The sequence below is a fragment of the Phoxinus phoxinus genome (genome assembly GCF_949152265.1).
Source record: "Phoxinus phoxinus genome assembly, chromosome: 24".
Taxonomy (NCBI): Eukaryota; Metazoa; Chordata; class Actinopteri; order Cypriniformes; family Leuciscidae; genus Phoxinus; species Phoxinus phoxinus.
In genome coordinates, this window is record NC_136899.1 from 11743548 (window position 1) to 11759291 (window position 15744).

At 36.9% G+C, this 15744-nt stretch overlaps 1 protein-coding gene across 1 annotated transcript in view; it reads right to left on the reverse strand.

Moving 5' to 3' along the window:
• Positions 1–15744, reverse strand: part of slco5a1 (solute carrier organic anion transporter family member 5A1) — a 41577-nt gene that overhangs the window by 25442 nt on the left and 391 nt on the right. Inside the window, exon 2 of the mRNA XM_079602506.1 lies at positions 14345–15616. Within this exon, the coding sequence (XP_079458632.1) occupies positions 14345–15299 (955 nt within the window). The 5' untranslated portion in view covers positions 15300–15616. The remainder of the gene's footprint in view (positions 1–14344; positions 15617–15744) is intronic.

Below are 15744 nucleotides of genomic sequence, written 5' to 3' on the forward strand. Positions count from 1 at the left end.
AAACTATTCTGGTGGAAAAGAGCTATGAATAAAGTGTGAACTAGGGCCGGGTGCTATGATGTTATAAACTGTGAGACGTGCAAATGTGCTATACAGTTACTACCACATAGGCCCTACCGGTAGTGTGTATATCAATGAGGCTCAAGAGTGAAGAAGAAACAGAGTAATGAGAAAAAAACTGTTTTAAGCAACAACTATTTTACAAAGTCTTCAAATGCATCTCATCCAATTAGATTTTAATTATTCATTTAAATAATTACTATACATTTTTGCATTAATGCCAGAAAATTTTATTATAAGTAGTTTGTATCCAGGGCCATAGCTATGGGAATCCTGGGCCCTGGTGCAGGTTGTTGCTGTGGGGTGGGGTGTGAATGTCCCCCTCGGTCGAAATGGCGTTGGAAATCAATTCACTGAAGCACGAGAGAGCAAACTAAGTGGACAGACAACACCTTTTGTATAGGAAGCTGCAAGAATAGGAATGGGCTGACTACAAAGCCTTGAGGTACTCCTAAAATTATGGTCAGAAACTTCACAAGGCATAGTAGCAATAACTCCCTTCACTAAGTTGTACCTCAAGCACACATCTGTGAATGCAGGAAACCACGGAGGGCATTTGCGTCCCTGGGGAAGGTGTGACTTTGAGGCTAATGAGGTGCAGAGAGGACACAGGGGCCTCAAAGGCCACAGAGCAGCAATGATCCATCAGACAAAAAGAGCAATGTAGCTGACACAGAGGAGACACAGAAAGAGAAAAATGAGAGAGAGAGAAAGAACTCTATGCTTCATTCAGCAAACAACTAGCAGGACTCCAATGATACATCTCACAACTTTTCATTGACATTGACCCACTAACAATATCTTAACCATAGTGACAGAGCAACTTCCAGGTCTCTAAGACATAAGTTTAGGCAGTAGAGATGTTACTAGTGAAACAATGGTGCAATGCTCATGTGCTGTAATTGTTTTGGACTCTGGGCCTTGACTCTTGACATGGACTAACAAACACTTCCCAGAATGATCAACGGGAAGGTTATGAGTTTCGGATGTGAGAAATGGGTGATTCTATACACCACAATATATAAAAACTTAAACTCATTTGAATCCTTCCAAAAATATTTTAGAATATGAATTGTCACTTCTAAATACCAGTCTGTTTCTCATCCAAAACTAAAATATAACCTCGAGAGACTCAAAATACAATGCAGTAGTTACTTTACTGTTTATTTTATTTTACTTTGTTGTTAAAGGTTTAGCTTCTTTTTGAACAGCGTCTGTCCCCATTCACTTCCACTCCGTGAAATGAATGGAAGTGATTTGAATTCGGCTAAACACTTCCTTTTGTGTTCTGTCAATGAAAGAGTTATGCAGTAGGTGTCTGGATTGACATGAGGGTGAGCAAACAATTACATAATTTTATTTTTTAAGTGAACTATCTCTTTCACATAAGCTGATGTATAATCAAAGTGACAGCCCTTAATCTTAACTGTCAGTGTGTGTTTTTTAAATCATTATTACTATGTCCTTTGAAAACTTGAGAGGGTGTTTGAGGAAAAACCGTGCCTTTCTATGTAACAAAGAAAGGCATTTTGTAAAATATCAATGTTGTTCAGACCCCAACATTCTTCAAAATATCTTCTTTTAAGTTTTGCCAAATAAAGAAAGTCATACAGGTTTGAAATGGCATGAGGGTGAGAACAATAATTGTAATTTTTGGGTGAACTTTACAAATGTTTTTGCTACAGCCAGATCTGTATTAACTGGGTAATGTGTCAATACAGGTTTCCTCATAAGACCAGATCTTATTCTAGAAGCTGTCACCTTCAGCAGGCTCTGCCTGAAGATATGTTAAGATATATTCTAACCTTTTCAAAGCAAGCTGGTAAAGCTGTCCACCTGTACACATATGCATATGGTCAGTCCCTCTGGCTACATCTGATGCCAAACTACACCATTCAAAAGTTTGGGGTCAGTTTTTTTTAACAATTAAACATTTTTATTGAGCAAGGATGCATTAAATCAGTCAATGTGACAGTCAAGACCTTTATAATGTTACAAAAAGATTTATATTTCATATAAATGCTGTTCTTTTAAACTTTGAAAAACTAAGCCCAAAAAATAAAGCAGCACAACTGTTTTCAATGTGTTAATAATAAGAAATGTTCCTTGGGCACAAAATCAGCAGATTTCTGAAAGATCATGTCTGAAGACTGGAGTGATGGCTGCTGAAAATTCAGCTTTGTCAACACAGGAATAAATTAAATTTTAAAAATGTTGAATATTTAAATAGAAAAAAAAAAGTTATTTTAAATTGTAAGTCAAAATTATGGTTTTCCTGGTCTTAACCAAAATCAAACTTGGCTTATGCTCAAAAAACGTGATTTCGACTAACAGCATGATACATTTATAAGAGCAAATGAGTTGAGATGTTCGAAAAACAGACTTTGTTTCTCCAGTGGAACAGCTTATTAATTGTTTAAATAGTATAAAATGAGATGACACACATTAGATCAGCTGCTTGATTAATATAATTCAATCAGCACCAGAATCAATTTTGAGGGAGTCAAGCTATCAAGAGAGTATTAAATATTTACACCAACAAATGTTCTTAATGCACTTCCGCTGCTCAGCTATAAATTAAATGTGTGTATAGGTTATGACATTATTTGAGGTTGTAATATTTACAAGTCAAACTAGAGCCACAATATGCAAGCACAGAACACTTTTATATAACAGCTATTAGAAATAATTGATACTCTTGTCTGTTATGCATTAGATAAACTTGCACAGGGCATTATCAAAATGAGACCTCAAAGATTGTTCTGGGTTCTTTAATTCCTTCATAAAAATAATCAGGACAGGGCACCCAGCCATGAACATTTCACTCACACCAAGCGACTGAGCACTTTATTTGCTGAACCGGTGGGTCTGGTTCTGCACATTGCTGACGCCCTTAACGGTTTCTGCTGATTCTGATGCAAACGTGTGGAACTCCGACCGATGCTGACAGCAACATTCACTACAAATCTGACACACTACTGCTGATGTTCCAAGCTCTATCCTAAACTGAAAGCCATGGCAGGAATTGCCTTGATTAAAAATGCTTTTGTCTGTTACAGGAATTCCAGACCTGTAACTTTACAAACTAACATTTTCACTGCATTAAGTGGACGTGGAAGGAGAAAAATATAGACAATAAAATAATCATGTCTAGTTCCTTTTGTTCTGCACAGTTAAGTAGTGACAGATCCAGAAACTGTCCATATTTGAGAGTATCAGCATGATTTCATGCTTTAAAATGTAAAAGCACCATTAAAAGTGGTCCATACAATCCTAACAATGAAATGTAGCAAAGTATGCTATTTTTACTGAAAGAAGAAACGATTTTCCAATGTAAAGTGGTGTGTGGGAGCGGCGAAGTGGTCTACTCCATATTCCCCATGCGCTCTCCTCCACCATATCACTAGGTAATCTTTCAGGGGACTCCCGTCGCCCTCCTACATTCTGAGGTGGCGCTAAAACTGCTGATATGTTCCTCGTGGACCTGACCTCCTGTTCCACAGACTAATGGCCACCTTAATGTTATTTTCTGCTTTGGTTTTATTGGCTGCCAAGAAATGCACTTGGAACCAGTTTCCAGTAAAGCAAGACAGGTAATCAAAGCAAGAGAAAAACTCTTTTTAATGGACACGTTACCTGCTAATTTAACCAATTAATTATTTTACTCATCAATTAAAATATCCCGTAGTAAAACTGGCAATGTTGTATTCAGCGAGAACCAATGACATTTTGACATCAATTACAGTGCCAAGCTTTTTTTTTTCACTGCAAAAATGTTCATTTTGGGGTGAACTATTCCTTTAACTATAGCTACGTTTACAGAACCTGCAGTCAAATAATCCATTGATGATCGTATTGGTGGCTTAATTGGTGTAAAGCACTTCAATCAATGCAATTGAATGGTCAGATGAGACTAATAAAAGCTCTGCATGCCGACATACATGTCCGCTTTCTTTTTAGATATGTCAAGGCAAAAACGGCAATTATAGAATTGCTGCTATAATTGGCTTTCTCCATTTCTGAACGTGGCGACTGGGCACTATACACATGCGCTGAAGTGTTTGGAAGACATGTAATGTAAACTAATGTTTATCTCATCGCAATATTTAGGGTTCATAAATAAACTTTCAGAATCTGAAATCAGATTGTGTAGTTGGAGTTTTTATGACAGTGATGTCAGTCAAAAACAGACTTTCATGCTCATTGAGGAAAATGTTTTTTTCACTGACAATTTTTTTAGACATATTAAGGCAAAAAAACACAGGGGGGGATGCAGAACTTAAGCACTATTTAGACAAAACTAGTTTTTCAACTGCAATATTGTATTATAGTAACGCTTCTCTCCATGTGTTTTTTGACCAACGTGAGCTACCGTTTTAACACCAATATTTCGCAATATGGATGGTGTTGGATGAAAATTTAATTATAAAATTAAAAAATAGAGACAAATCGTGGAAACTGCGAAGAACACCCATTTTAAAATAAGTGTCAGGTAACTTGTCTAGATGTCTCTGTTATAAACAGCCACTTCTATAAACTCATGTGAAGTTTATTTAAATAGGTTTTAATAATAAATAAAAGTTATATAAATAAGTAATTAATTAAAAAAAACATGTCATACGTGATGCACGCAAGCACAGCAGATGACCTTAGTAAACACACACTCCCACCTCTGTATTAACACAGGGATATTAGTCCCGCCTGATTCGGTATGAAATCACAGATGTTGGGATATAACAATTTTGTACATCATTTAGAAAACTTCTGAATAGGGCTTTAAACTCTGTGGAAATTCTGTGAGTGCACACCTAAAAACAGTTACATTTCAGAAGAGACAAATGTATTGCATCAACAGAGCTGATGTTTCATCACATCGTCTGACAGCACCTGAGAAACAGGATGGCTGATGCTAAAGACCGTCCTAGCCTAACATGGCTCAACACACTCTAGCGAACACCAGCTCCATGTGACCTGCTGATCAAAGGCGCGCTGCACTCATTAAAGGGCTTTAGCGCAGGAATGTTATTACGTGGAACTGCCCAAAAGAAATAGTTGGTAATCCCTTTGTACCTTTCCCCTTGCCAACCACTGCGTCAGGTCATACACCGTGAGGTCAGATGCTTACTCTGGTTTCCTAAATCTGTAATCCCATCCACTCTGGGAGCTCTATCTTCGCTTTCTGCATTTCCTTTCATTTTTCTCACGTTCACTCACTCTTTCTCTGTCACCTGACCATAGAATAAAAGAAGACGTGGTACTAAACTACAGAAAACTTTAATTGGGAAAGTAAAGACAGAACAAGAAACAGCTTGAAAAAGCTGACTACTGTATTTACTGCATAGCATAAATAAATTAAGCTACAATAAAAAAAAAATACAGCATAAGACAAAATAAAAACTAAAATAGCATAAAATTATAACATACAATACAAAATAATCAGATTAAGATAAAATTACAGAATAAAATAAAATGAAAAATAACAAACAGCCTAAACTAAGATTGTAGCATTAAATAAAATGAAAGAAATAATAAACAGCATAAGATAGTTGTTTTTAGCATAAAACACAAGATAAAAATAAACAGCAATTATGCTTTATCTTATTATAGCATCAAATAAAATGAAAAATATGAACATAAAATAAACAATAGATAAAAGTAAAAAAAATAAAATAATAATAAAATAAAAAATGTGTGAAAGATACATGTAATGATACTTTACAATTTGGCCAAAGGGCAATATAATCAGTTTGCCTAAATGTTGATGCGTTTGGTAACTTTTGATGCCACTATTATCTACAGGTGAAACTCGAAAAAAAATTATATCGTGCAAAAGTTCATGCAAAGTGAGATATTTCAAGCCTTTATTTGTTATATTTATGATTATGGCTTACAGCTTATGAAAATCCCAAATTCAAAATCTCAGAAAATTTGAATATTACATGAAATCAATAAGAAAAAGGATTTTAAATACAGAAATGTCGGCCCACTGAAAAGTATAATCATGCATATGTACTCAGTACTTGGTTCGGGCCAATTTTGCATGAATTACTGCCTCAGTGCGGCAAAATAAATTAACTGTTGCATGATATTCAAATTTTTCGAGTTTCACCTGTGCCATGCATTATGTCATCTCTATAATATTGAATAGACTGACAGGGTCACAATTTTTCAGGGTCACAGAGGAAGTCTATAATGAAGACATGCACAGGCCATCAGAGAGCATGCCTATGTTTTCCTCCTCACGCTGGATTACAAACTGGCTTTGAACTGATTGCAGGAGCTTTAGAAATGCCTTTGCCATGGCCCAGTATTCTGGGTAACTGACAGATGATCCCTCGGCACATTCTTTCTAAAAGAGCCATCTGGACCGACTGGCTTGTGCACACTGTATTTATCTGCATAGTGGTCAGAGACAATGAGGGCCCAATGGGGGAAGGGACAGTGAGACGGGTACCCACTCTTTTGTGTGCGTCTGGGCATTGGTGTCAAAGAATGAACTCACATACACCTGCAGCATCAGTGACAGGTTGGTTTAGTCGGGGTCAGTGATATTCAGGGCTTAGACATCTGTGGATGTATCTGGGACCATCCTTCATCCTTCAATATAGGTAAATTTTGAAATACAAGTTGAAAGGTTACATTGGTTAGAAACCATTTTTCATTATCATTAAATAAATTCAGTAGTAGTGTAGTTAAAAAATGTCCAACTAACTCAAACTCACCCTAAGACCCACTCAAAAGTGCTGCATTTAGATGTATGATAAACATTTTTGACCTTTCTGGCTTTCCATAGTCAGATGTCGATTTAAAATGTGAGTCAGATCATGCCATTACGGCCTACAAAAAGAGTTTTGCAATAACTGTAAATGTCCATCCTTGTGATTTAAAGTTAGTAAATTCTTCAGGCACAACAATATTACGGTTTATTCTTCAGTCTCTGAAATATCAATCATAATCAATCATATTATTACATACATACTTCTATTTTAATACATTTTAAAATATTATTTATTCCTGTGATGGCAATTATTAAGAAACAATTAAACAATTATAATCGTTTAACAGTGCTGCTTAATATTTTTGGCAAAACTGGGATGCATTTTTTTTTTCAGGACTCTTTAATGAATTGAAAATTCAAAAGAACATCATTTATTCTAACTGGAAATCTTTTAACATTATGTCTTTACGATTGCTTTTGATTCATTTAAAGAGTCATTGCTAAATAAAAGTATTACTTTCTATAATAATAATAATCTTCCTGACCCCAAACTTTTAAACAGTAGTTTATCTCTAAAACATTCAATGACTACTGATCGAGATGGAGGGAAATCTGAATAACAAGTTCTGCAAATGTTCTTCAGCTTGTAAGACAACTGCTTACATAACATAATTGCCCTGAAAGTTTTTTTTTATTATTATATTATTATGTGACATCCCCAATTATGAAAGACAATTCAGAAAGGTAATTCAGAGGTTTACTGAAAGTTTAATCCCTGGATGGCCATCTGTACTGGCAGCATGTGGGTGCACGTACAAACCAAATCTTTAAAGTCCCCAAAACCCTAAAACCAGCAATGTGAGGATTCTGAGGAACAAAACCCAGTAGAATTCCTCATATAGCCTAAAAAACATCCTTGCAAAGAGTAAAGCAAGCCCTATAATAAATCAATACTCCTCCAGCCAGTCTTCAGTAGCAGATGTTACATCAACATTCAGATGCTGCTCTGAACTGGGGCAAGGTTTTCAAAACGAGATTAGCATAAGAATTGAGAATTTGGGCTAATTAAGTCTTACAGCATTGACTGCACAACTAAAGTCAGCCAGCGAGCCAAAAGTGCCGTTACTTTTATATGACTCCGCACACATGGCATAGACTAATGACCTTTCATGCAAAATTCCTGACTTTGTTTACTAAATAACAAATCAGAATGTCAACCTTTAAATCCCTATAGGCATTCTTGGATACATAACTAGCAAAGAACCTCAGAAAATATATTTTTCTGCAGCCTGAGCTGGGATCGAGACGTGGCGAACATTCTGTGTTTCAGAGAGCCTTATATCCGGAGGGAGGGTCATTAGATAAGACAAAGTCACATCCAAAACCCCAGACAGGCCAAAGAGTGATTAAGGGATATAAGCCATGGCAAATGCACAGAGAAGCTGTGAATCATCACCTTACCATGTATTTATAGCAAAACAACAGGGTTCTGTGAAAAGATGGACAGGGCATGAGGGTTTGCATAACCTCTTTTTCAGCTTTAATATGATTCCAACCGCATATCGTGCCATTTCAACAAGCAGCAACTAGATGTATTTTGAGAACAGAGGTCAGAACAGACAATAGGTGTCTTTCAGACCAATGATGTAATGGAGAGATTTAAACGTCCACAGTACACACAAAGCTAGAGGCGACTGCACTTCTTAAAGGAATAGTTCACCCAAAAAAATTAACCTGTAATACTTTCTTTCTTCAGGTGGAACACCTGGGTCAAAGTCTGCGCTGCTCGGTCTTTTCCATGCGGTTGCATTGAATGGGGACTGAAGCTTTCACTTGTGCGCTACTTTCCAACAACAGCTTTATGTGAGAAACGGACAGAAATTATAGAGTGAGAAAAAGGCACAAAAGACGTACAAAAGTGTACCTTTTGAAAAGTACCACCCCAGTGACAGCTTTTGTACCTTTTTTCTGAGTGTACATTCAATTCACAGGGTAAAAAAAAATCAAATATGTCATTTTTGGGAGAGGAGTTTTGGGGATAAAATTATTGACTGCAGGGAAATAATTTTAAAAGAAATAAAGCTGATATAAAAAATAGAAATGTTAAACAAAATTAGAAATGTACATTAGAAATTGCTATTTAAAAAGTTTAAGATGAAGTACTAAAATGACAAACATGTTCCACAGAAGAAAGAATGTTATAGGTGATTGGAACTGGTGAGTAAATGATAACAGAATTGAGTGAACTTTCCCTTTAAAAATTCAACAGTTAGAAAGCAAATGACGTTGGGAAACATCTTTTTAAAAGAGGTTCTTTATTCTTTGTGTGAGAAGTGAATTCCCCTGAAGTAAGTGTGGAATAATCGACTCAATCCTTCGGTCTTCCATTCAAGTGTTTACTCTGATATAAATAGACCTGTGTATCAAATAAATATACTGTCAGAAGCATTCAAACGTCAAGAATCACACAAGAGCACTTAAGTGTTAAGTAATTGCTTGGCTCATCTTAAAATAAGCTTAAAATAAATACCTGGAATGAACGCAGTAATCTCTAAATGCTTTGAGGTAAACATCAACAAAACACTACCGGCACACTACAAAGACGAAGATTAAAGGACTCAACAAGATCAAATTTAACTCCTCGCAGTATTCTCTTGTAGTTTTAACAGCAATTTAATTTCAAAAGGCAGACGGCTGTAACTCTCCAAAGGATAAAGCAATGAATAAAGTGATCTGTAATAATTTAGCTCAACGCTGTCATTTAGTGAAAAACCCGGATCTGCAATTAGGGTTAATTTGCAGAATAAGATTGTTTAATCTGAGTTGTTCAAATTGACGTGCATTGTTCGCAACCCCTGCGGATAGGCACTAATTACGATTAATGCCATAACAAGTCCTCTGATCCCGTTTGAAACTCTATGTGACATCTGTCAGAGCCAATCTGGCAGCTCACATGCACATAGGTGTAATAGCCCCATTTGTAATGTTCAAGCCATATAAAATGCCAATGTACAATCATGGAGTCATTCATGTCATTCGAAACACACACATTCATACATTATTCACTCAGTCTAGATATAGACTATGTGGATTTTTGAGAGGCACTACTATAAAATGCGCCCCAAAGCAAGCCAACAGTTTCAGATCATGCGGAAATTGAATACCACGTTTTTATGTGACCTTTAACGACACCAAACACTGCAATTCGCTCGGACACCCAGAATTAGAATCCATTTCTGCAGAAAATCAATTAGTTTGTATTGAAATAGAAGACTTTCTAATAATACAGTTCATGTCCGGTGACGTGAAGCATTTACAAGGACGATGATGTGTTTAAAGGAGGAGGAGAGTATATGGGACAGTAACGGTGGGGAGTAAAAAGCTTACTGGCTATTTGCTGAGTAACCCTTAGCGTGTAACTGTGGATGAGTTGGGAAGTGGCTGTTCCGTGATATGTGTGCCAATGTTCTGTAAGGCCACACAAGAGCACAAGCACAGCCCTGGGAACATGATCGCACATAATGGATGGAGCGTGTGGAGGAAAATATTAAACTCAGGAGCAAGAGAGGACGAATGGATGTGGCTCTGTGTGTCTTAAGAACTGGTCCGCACATAAAGAGAGGAAACTGCAATGCATTAGTATAAAAAAAGGTTGTTTCTTCAACTTTTTAACAAAGTTAAACAAAGCAGTTTTAACAAAGCAGAATGATTTTTATTAGAACTAAAAGACTTCAAGTAGAAGATCACACTACAACAGGCTTAGAAACTTTTTAGCATAATTTTTTTTTTTTACATGTACTTTACAAAGGCTTTTTATGTCTAGATTCTATATAGTTTTACCCTTGTCCAATAATTGAATCTTTCTAAAATTATAATTCAACATAAAATAAAATAAATGTTCCAGAGTTTTAGCATCCTTTTTCAACCACAACAAACAAATCATTATGCCGTAGGTGTTTTTACACAGGGTGTCACCAATATAACAGAGACTTCATCCATCTCGCAGTATTTCTCAATTACTACCGCAAATAAAACTGCTCACCCACCAGGGAGCCGTCAGCGCATTAACCATCTCTGACAAAAAGCGCAACAGCCAAAACAGAAATAATGCAGGCCCTTAGTTATTATAGTGTCAGAGCTTAAAGATGCAGAGCTGCCTACTGAAGTAATATTACTTCATTCTGCATTTGGCAACACACACTCAAACACACAGAACCAATCCAATCAAAACTGCCCCCTCGGCTGACTGCAGTCTATAAGCAACGGTGAGCTGTAAATCAGACAAAGAAACACCTGGGCCCCCACTTCATTAATGAATTGCCACCTAAGAGGAAATTGCATGCTGCCAATTGAGGGTCAAAGTTCTATCCATTGTTCAAATGAAGAACAAGACCATTAAAGGCATAGTTCAGCCATACAATTTAAATTCTGTCATTATTTACTTACCTTCATTCCAAATCTAAATACGTCTTTTTCTGTAGAGAGCAAAATTTGATATTTTAGATTAATATTCTGGCCTAGATGACTTTGAATGAAATGCTCAAGTGGTATAAACTGATTTGCTGTTTTTTTTTTCATTATTGGAGATTGACAGCCTTCATTCACTTTAATTATATTAAAAATAGTAGTCAGGATATTCTTCAAAATGCATCTTTTGTGTGCAAGTAAATAAATGTTTTACTATGTATACTATTTAGTGTAACTGTAATTTTGTTTAAATATGTAAACTATGAATATTGTTGGCTCTTAGACTAATTGCTTATGCTCTTCTATATTTTATGTTGCTTTGCATAAAAGCATCTGCTAAACGCATACATGTAAATGATGAAATTATGTTTGGATGAACAACGTCTTTCAGTAAAGAGGTTAGTGTGCGATGCTATTCTCAAGTCATTCTTCATGGAAGTGTCACTGCCGACTGAACAGGGGTCGGCTTTAGTGTGTGAAAGTGTGTCAGGAAAAGGAGGCGGTGGATTTGGTTAACTTCAGCTCATTAAAATGAATTTGCCTGAGGGAGTTTGTGGTATGTAAATGTTTTCATTGGGACTCCTTGTCCGTTGAGCGCAACTAACTCAGACACCATAGGTTAAAAGAAGGCAGATGAAAGTGTGAGAAGAGATAATAAACATGTTTTGCAATGATAAACCCAGTCTGAACCACGTGAAGAGGGAAGTATAACGGCTCTAAGCGACACTATCCAAATGTGTGCGCAGCTCAAGCAAGTGCTAAGGACGAAGCAAACATTCCAATCCCATTCCTCTCAACGTACAGGAGATTTCAATTTGTCTTTTTGCCCCAAGTGCTTTTCACAAATTCTGATGGGGTCTGAAATAATTGGAAAAGTGAGATGCCAGAAAGAAAGTAGGCAAAATTGACACAATAATGGTTCTTCGTTTTATGATTCATAAATTATTTTTAGCTGTCAGTTAGTTGCGACCTCTGAAGTGAGACTCTACCAAAAGTCTAACACACAGGTGAAACTCGGAAAATTAGAATATCGTGCAAAAGGTAATTTATTTCAGTAATTCAACTTAAACCTGGTGAAACTAATATATTATATAGACTCATTACATGCAAAGTGAGATATTTCAATCCTTTATTTGTTATCATTTTGATGGCTTACAGCTTCTGAAACCCCCAAATTCAGATTCAAATTTAGAATATTGTGAAAAGGTTTTCATTGTAAGCCATAATCATGAAAATTCTAACAAACAAAGGCTTGAAATATCTCACTTTGCATGTAATGAGTCTATATAATATATTAGTTTCACCTTTTAAGTTGAATTACTGAAATAAATTAACTTTTGCACGATATTCTAATTTTTTCGAGTTTCACCTGAGTGTACTTTTCCCTATTATTCAGTCATTTTACTTTATCTAAAATGAAAGAAAAGCACGAGGTAAAGCAATCATACAGTAAATCAGGAATGAAAAAAAAAACATTTAAAAACTAAAATTACACAATTGCAAACTGCCTTTTTATCATCTTATACAACATCAGGAAGACCAAGACATCAACATAGTAAAATAAAATTCTCTCAGATATGAAGCAAAGCTTCACGGGAGAATGAAAACCCCAGGCTGTCAGAATGTAGGCTAGCGTGCAAATACAAAGAAAAGCCAGTTGTTTTGTCTCTCTAGCTCACATCGCATCACGCTCACTGGCATAGCTTCAGGTGCCGCAGGCGGTGATCAATACATTGACTTTAAGGCTGCAGCATGTGTACTTTATAATGGGGTGCTCTTTATTCCAAAGACTGTGTGCATGTTCACTGAAGCATTATCCCCCATCACAAAGGCCCCACCCTGTTCCTAGATCAGCCCTGTGCTTCTTTAAAAGACGCTGGGGAAAACAGAGTCAGACACGGGAGGTGCCACAGACAGAGGGCCGTCACTGCCCCACTTACTCGCCAAACTGTAGATAAAAGGGTCTTCCTATAACATTCAAAATCACTGGTCCGTCCCAATCAATCATACGACTAAAGCAGCTTTGTTATGTCAAAACCTGTCACTGTGCACACTCTCTGCATACTTCATATTTCGATGGTTATATGACTTAAGACGTTGATAATAGCATGATGCTGAATAAAACCAAAACAAGAATATTACTTAACATTAACATGGATTTCACATTAAAGCATTTATTCCACAAAAGTCTCCTAAAACACAAAGGAGCTTAAACACCAAAGGGGCTTCATACAAATTCATCAGCACGCTCAAATCACAGGGTGGAAGGAATGGGATTTGGAAAAGATTAAGGATAAAGGTATATATATAACAGAGGAAAGAACAAGGGTCATGTGATCATGAAAAATACCCCCTTGACTTGCAATTAAATCACATAAAAAAAGTGTGTGTAGCCTATGTATATTTATATACTGCCCGGCCAAAACAAAAATGTCACTGTTTGGATTTAAATAGACGCATGCAAATAGTCGATGATTGGATCATTATTGCAGTGATTATTATGTTTCTAGCATGTTATATGTTTGCCAAACAGTTCTTCTAACTCTAATTGATGGAGTATGTAATTTTCTTTTTATTTCTTAAACAACCATATAGGAAGACACATCATGGCCATGTTCCATGATGACAATGTCAAGATTCTGAAACTTGAAACTTGAAGAATGGTTGGGAGGGAGCATGAATAATCATTTTAACACACAAATTGGCACCTGACCTCAAATTCATTGAAATTATTTGGGATGTGCTTGAGTAAACTTTCTCAATACAAAAAAAAGCATTTTGGATGGATTGATGGATATGGCCATGATGTGTCTTCCTACATGGTTGTTTAAGAAATTAAAAATGTGTGTATATATTGAATATTTATACTGTACACTTTTATATATTTGTTAATATGCTGTGTATATATATATATATTATTTATTTATTTTTGATTAAAGAAATGTAACTATTTAACATTTAAAATAATAACATAAAAAGGATTGATGGCAATGTTAAAAGATATTAGAAATTAAAGGTCACCCTGTGATCAACAAGTAGTAGCTAGGTAATGTACACAGTAAGTAGGTTATGGCACAAAACTACAAAGAAGTTTCTTACCAAGGTAGAGGGATGCGTTCTCCTTTTTCACATTATCATCCAGGTACGTTGGTCCCAGCGTGTAGATGGGAGTGGATCCCATGCCCACCAGGACCTGGGCACAGACGAAAAGGGCAACATACATGGAGTGATCGTTGCCCTCTTGGTCTCGTGGACAGGACGACACGCCCAGACCGTCCCTTCTGCTCCCGTTCCCGTTCAGGCACAGGCCCTCATTCCCCGTGGAGGAGTTGACCTCTTGGACTTGATAGGGTGGAGAGATAAAATGTGGAAGGGAGAAGAGAGCTGCTCCCACAGCGATAAACACCCCACCTACCGCCAACCAGCGTGGCCTCTGGCCTCGACCCCCGAAATAACTGATGAAGACCACTACCAGCAGACTTCCAATGTCAAAGCAGCTCACCAGCAGTCCTGATTCAGAGCTTCTAAGGCTGTATCTCTTCTCTATAGTGGTGATGACACTACTAAGGTAGCCAGAGACCATCAACGACTGGATGAACGTCAGGTAACACATACAAAACAGAAAACACCTAGAGTCTGACAGAATCATCCTCACGTACTTCCTCACAGGAAAGCGGATGAATCTTGTCAATGAAAAGCCTATTTTTTTGCCACCAGCTCGGTTGGCCTCAGTTTTCATAGAGCTACTAAGACCCACCATACTGGACATGGAAGGGGAGAAATCAGTCCTGGTGGGTGAATCCAGTTCGCTTGAGTCTCCTTTCTGCCGCAGCTCGTTGAACACCAAGCACTGGTCGGTGTTTACTAACGTCTGCGTCGTGCTAACCAGCCTCGGTAACAACGTCTCATTGACGGCCGGACAGCTGCCATTAAGAACAGGCAAGCTTTTGGACTTGTAAGAACCACCCGGATCTCCGTACTGTCCCTCGAATTCACAGACTTCCAGAGACTCTGATACATCACTTCGGGTCTCGTCGTTATACGATGAAGTCATTTTGGCTGCTTCAAGTCAATGCTAATAGAACTATAATTTAATTATAAATAAGTTAGACTACACAGACACACAATAAAGAGGTCAAAGAAGACTATACTTCAAAGCATGATCCCTCTGTATAGCTGTCCAACTGTTTTTCTACTTATTCCTCATAATACATCGGAAAGTGGTCATATCATATGCTGCCTCATCTATAAGTGCAGCTGCAAAAAGTTCAATTCATGTCATGTCAATATAATATAAATAGGAGGAATTGATTTCTGGTCATAGTACTGAAATTATTGTTTGTAGTTGAATGATTCAGAAGAGATTGAATCCTGAAAACAAGAAAAAAAACTAGTATTAGTATTTGCTAACTAACTGTTCAAGAAGCAACATAAACAGCGCTACATAGCCTGTCATTTGTTTTGTGAAGTCGAGCTGCTGTCTGGTAGATTAGTGGTCG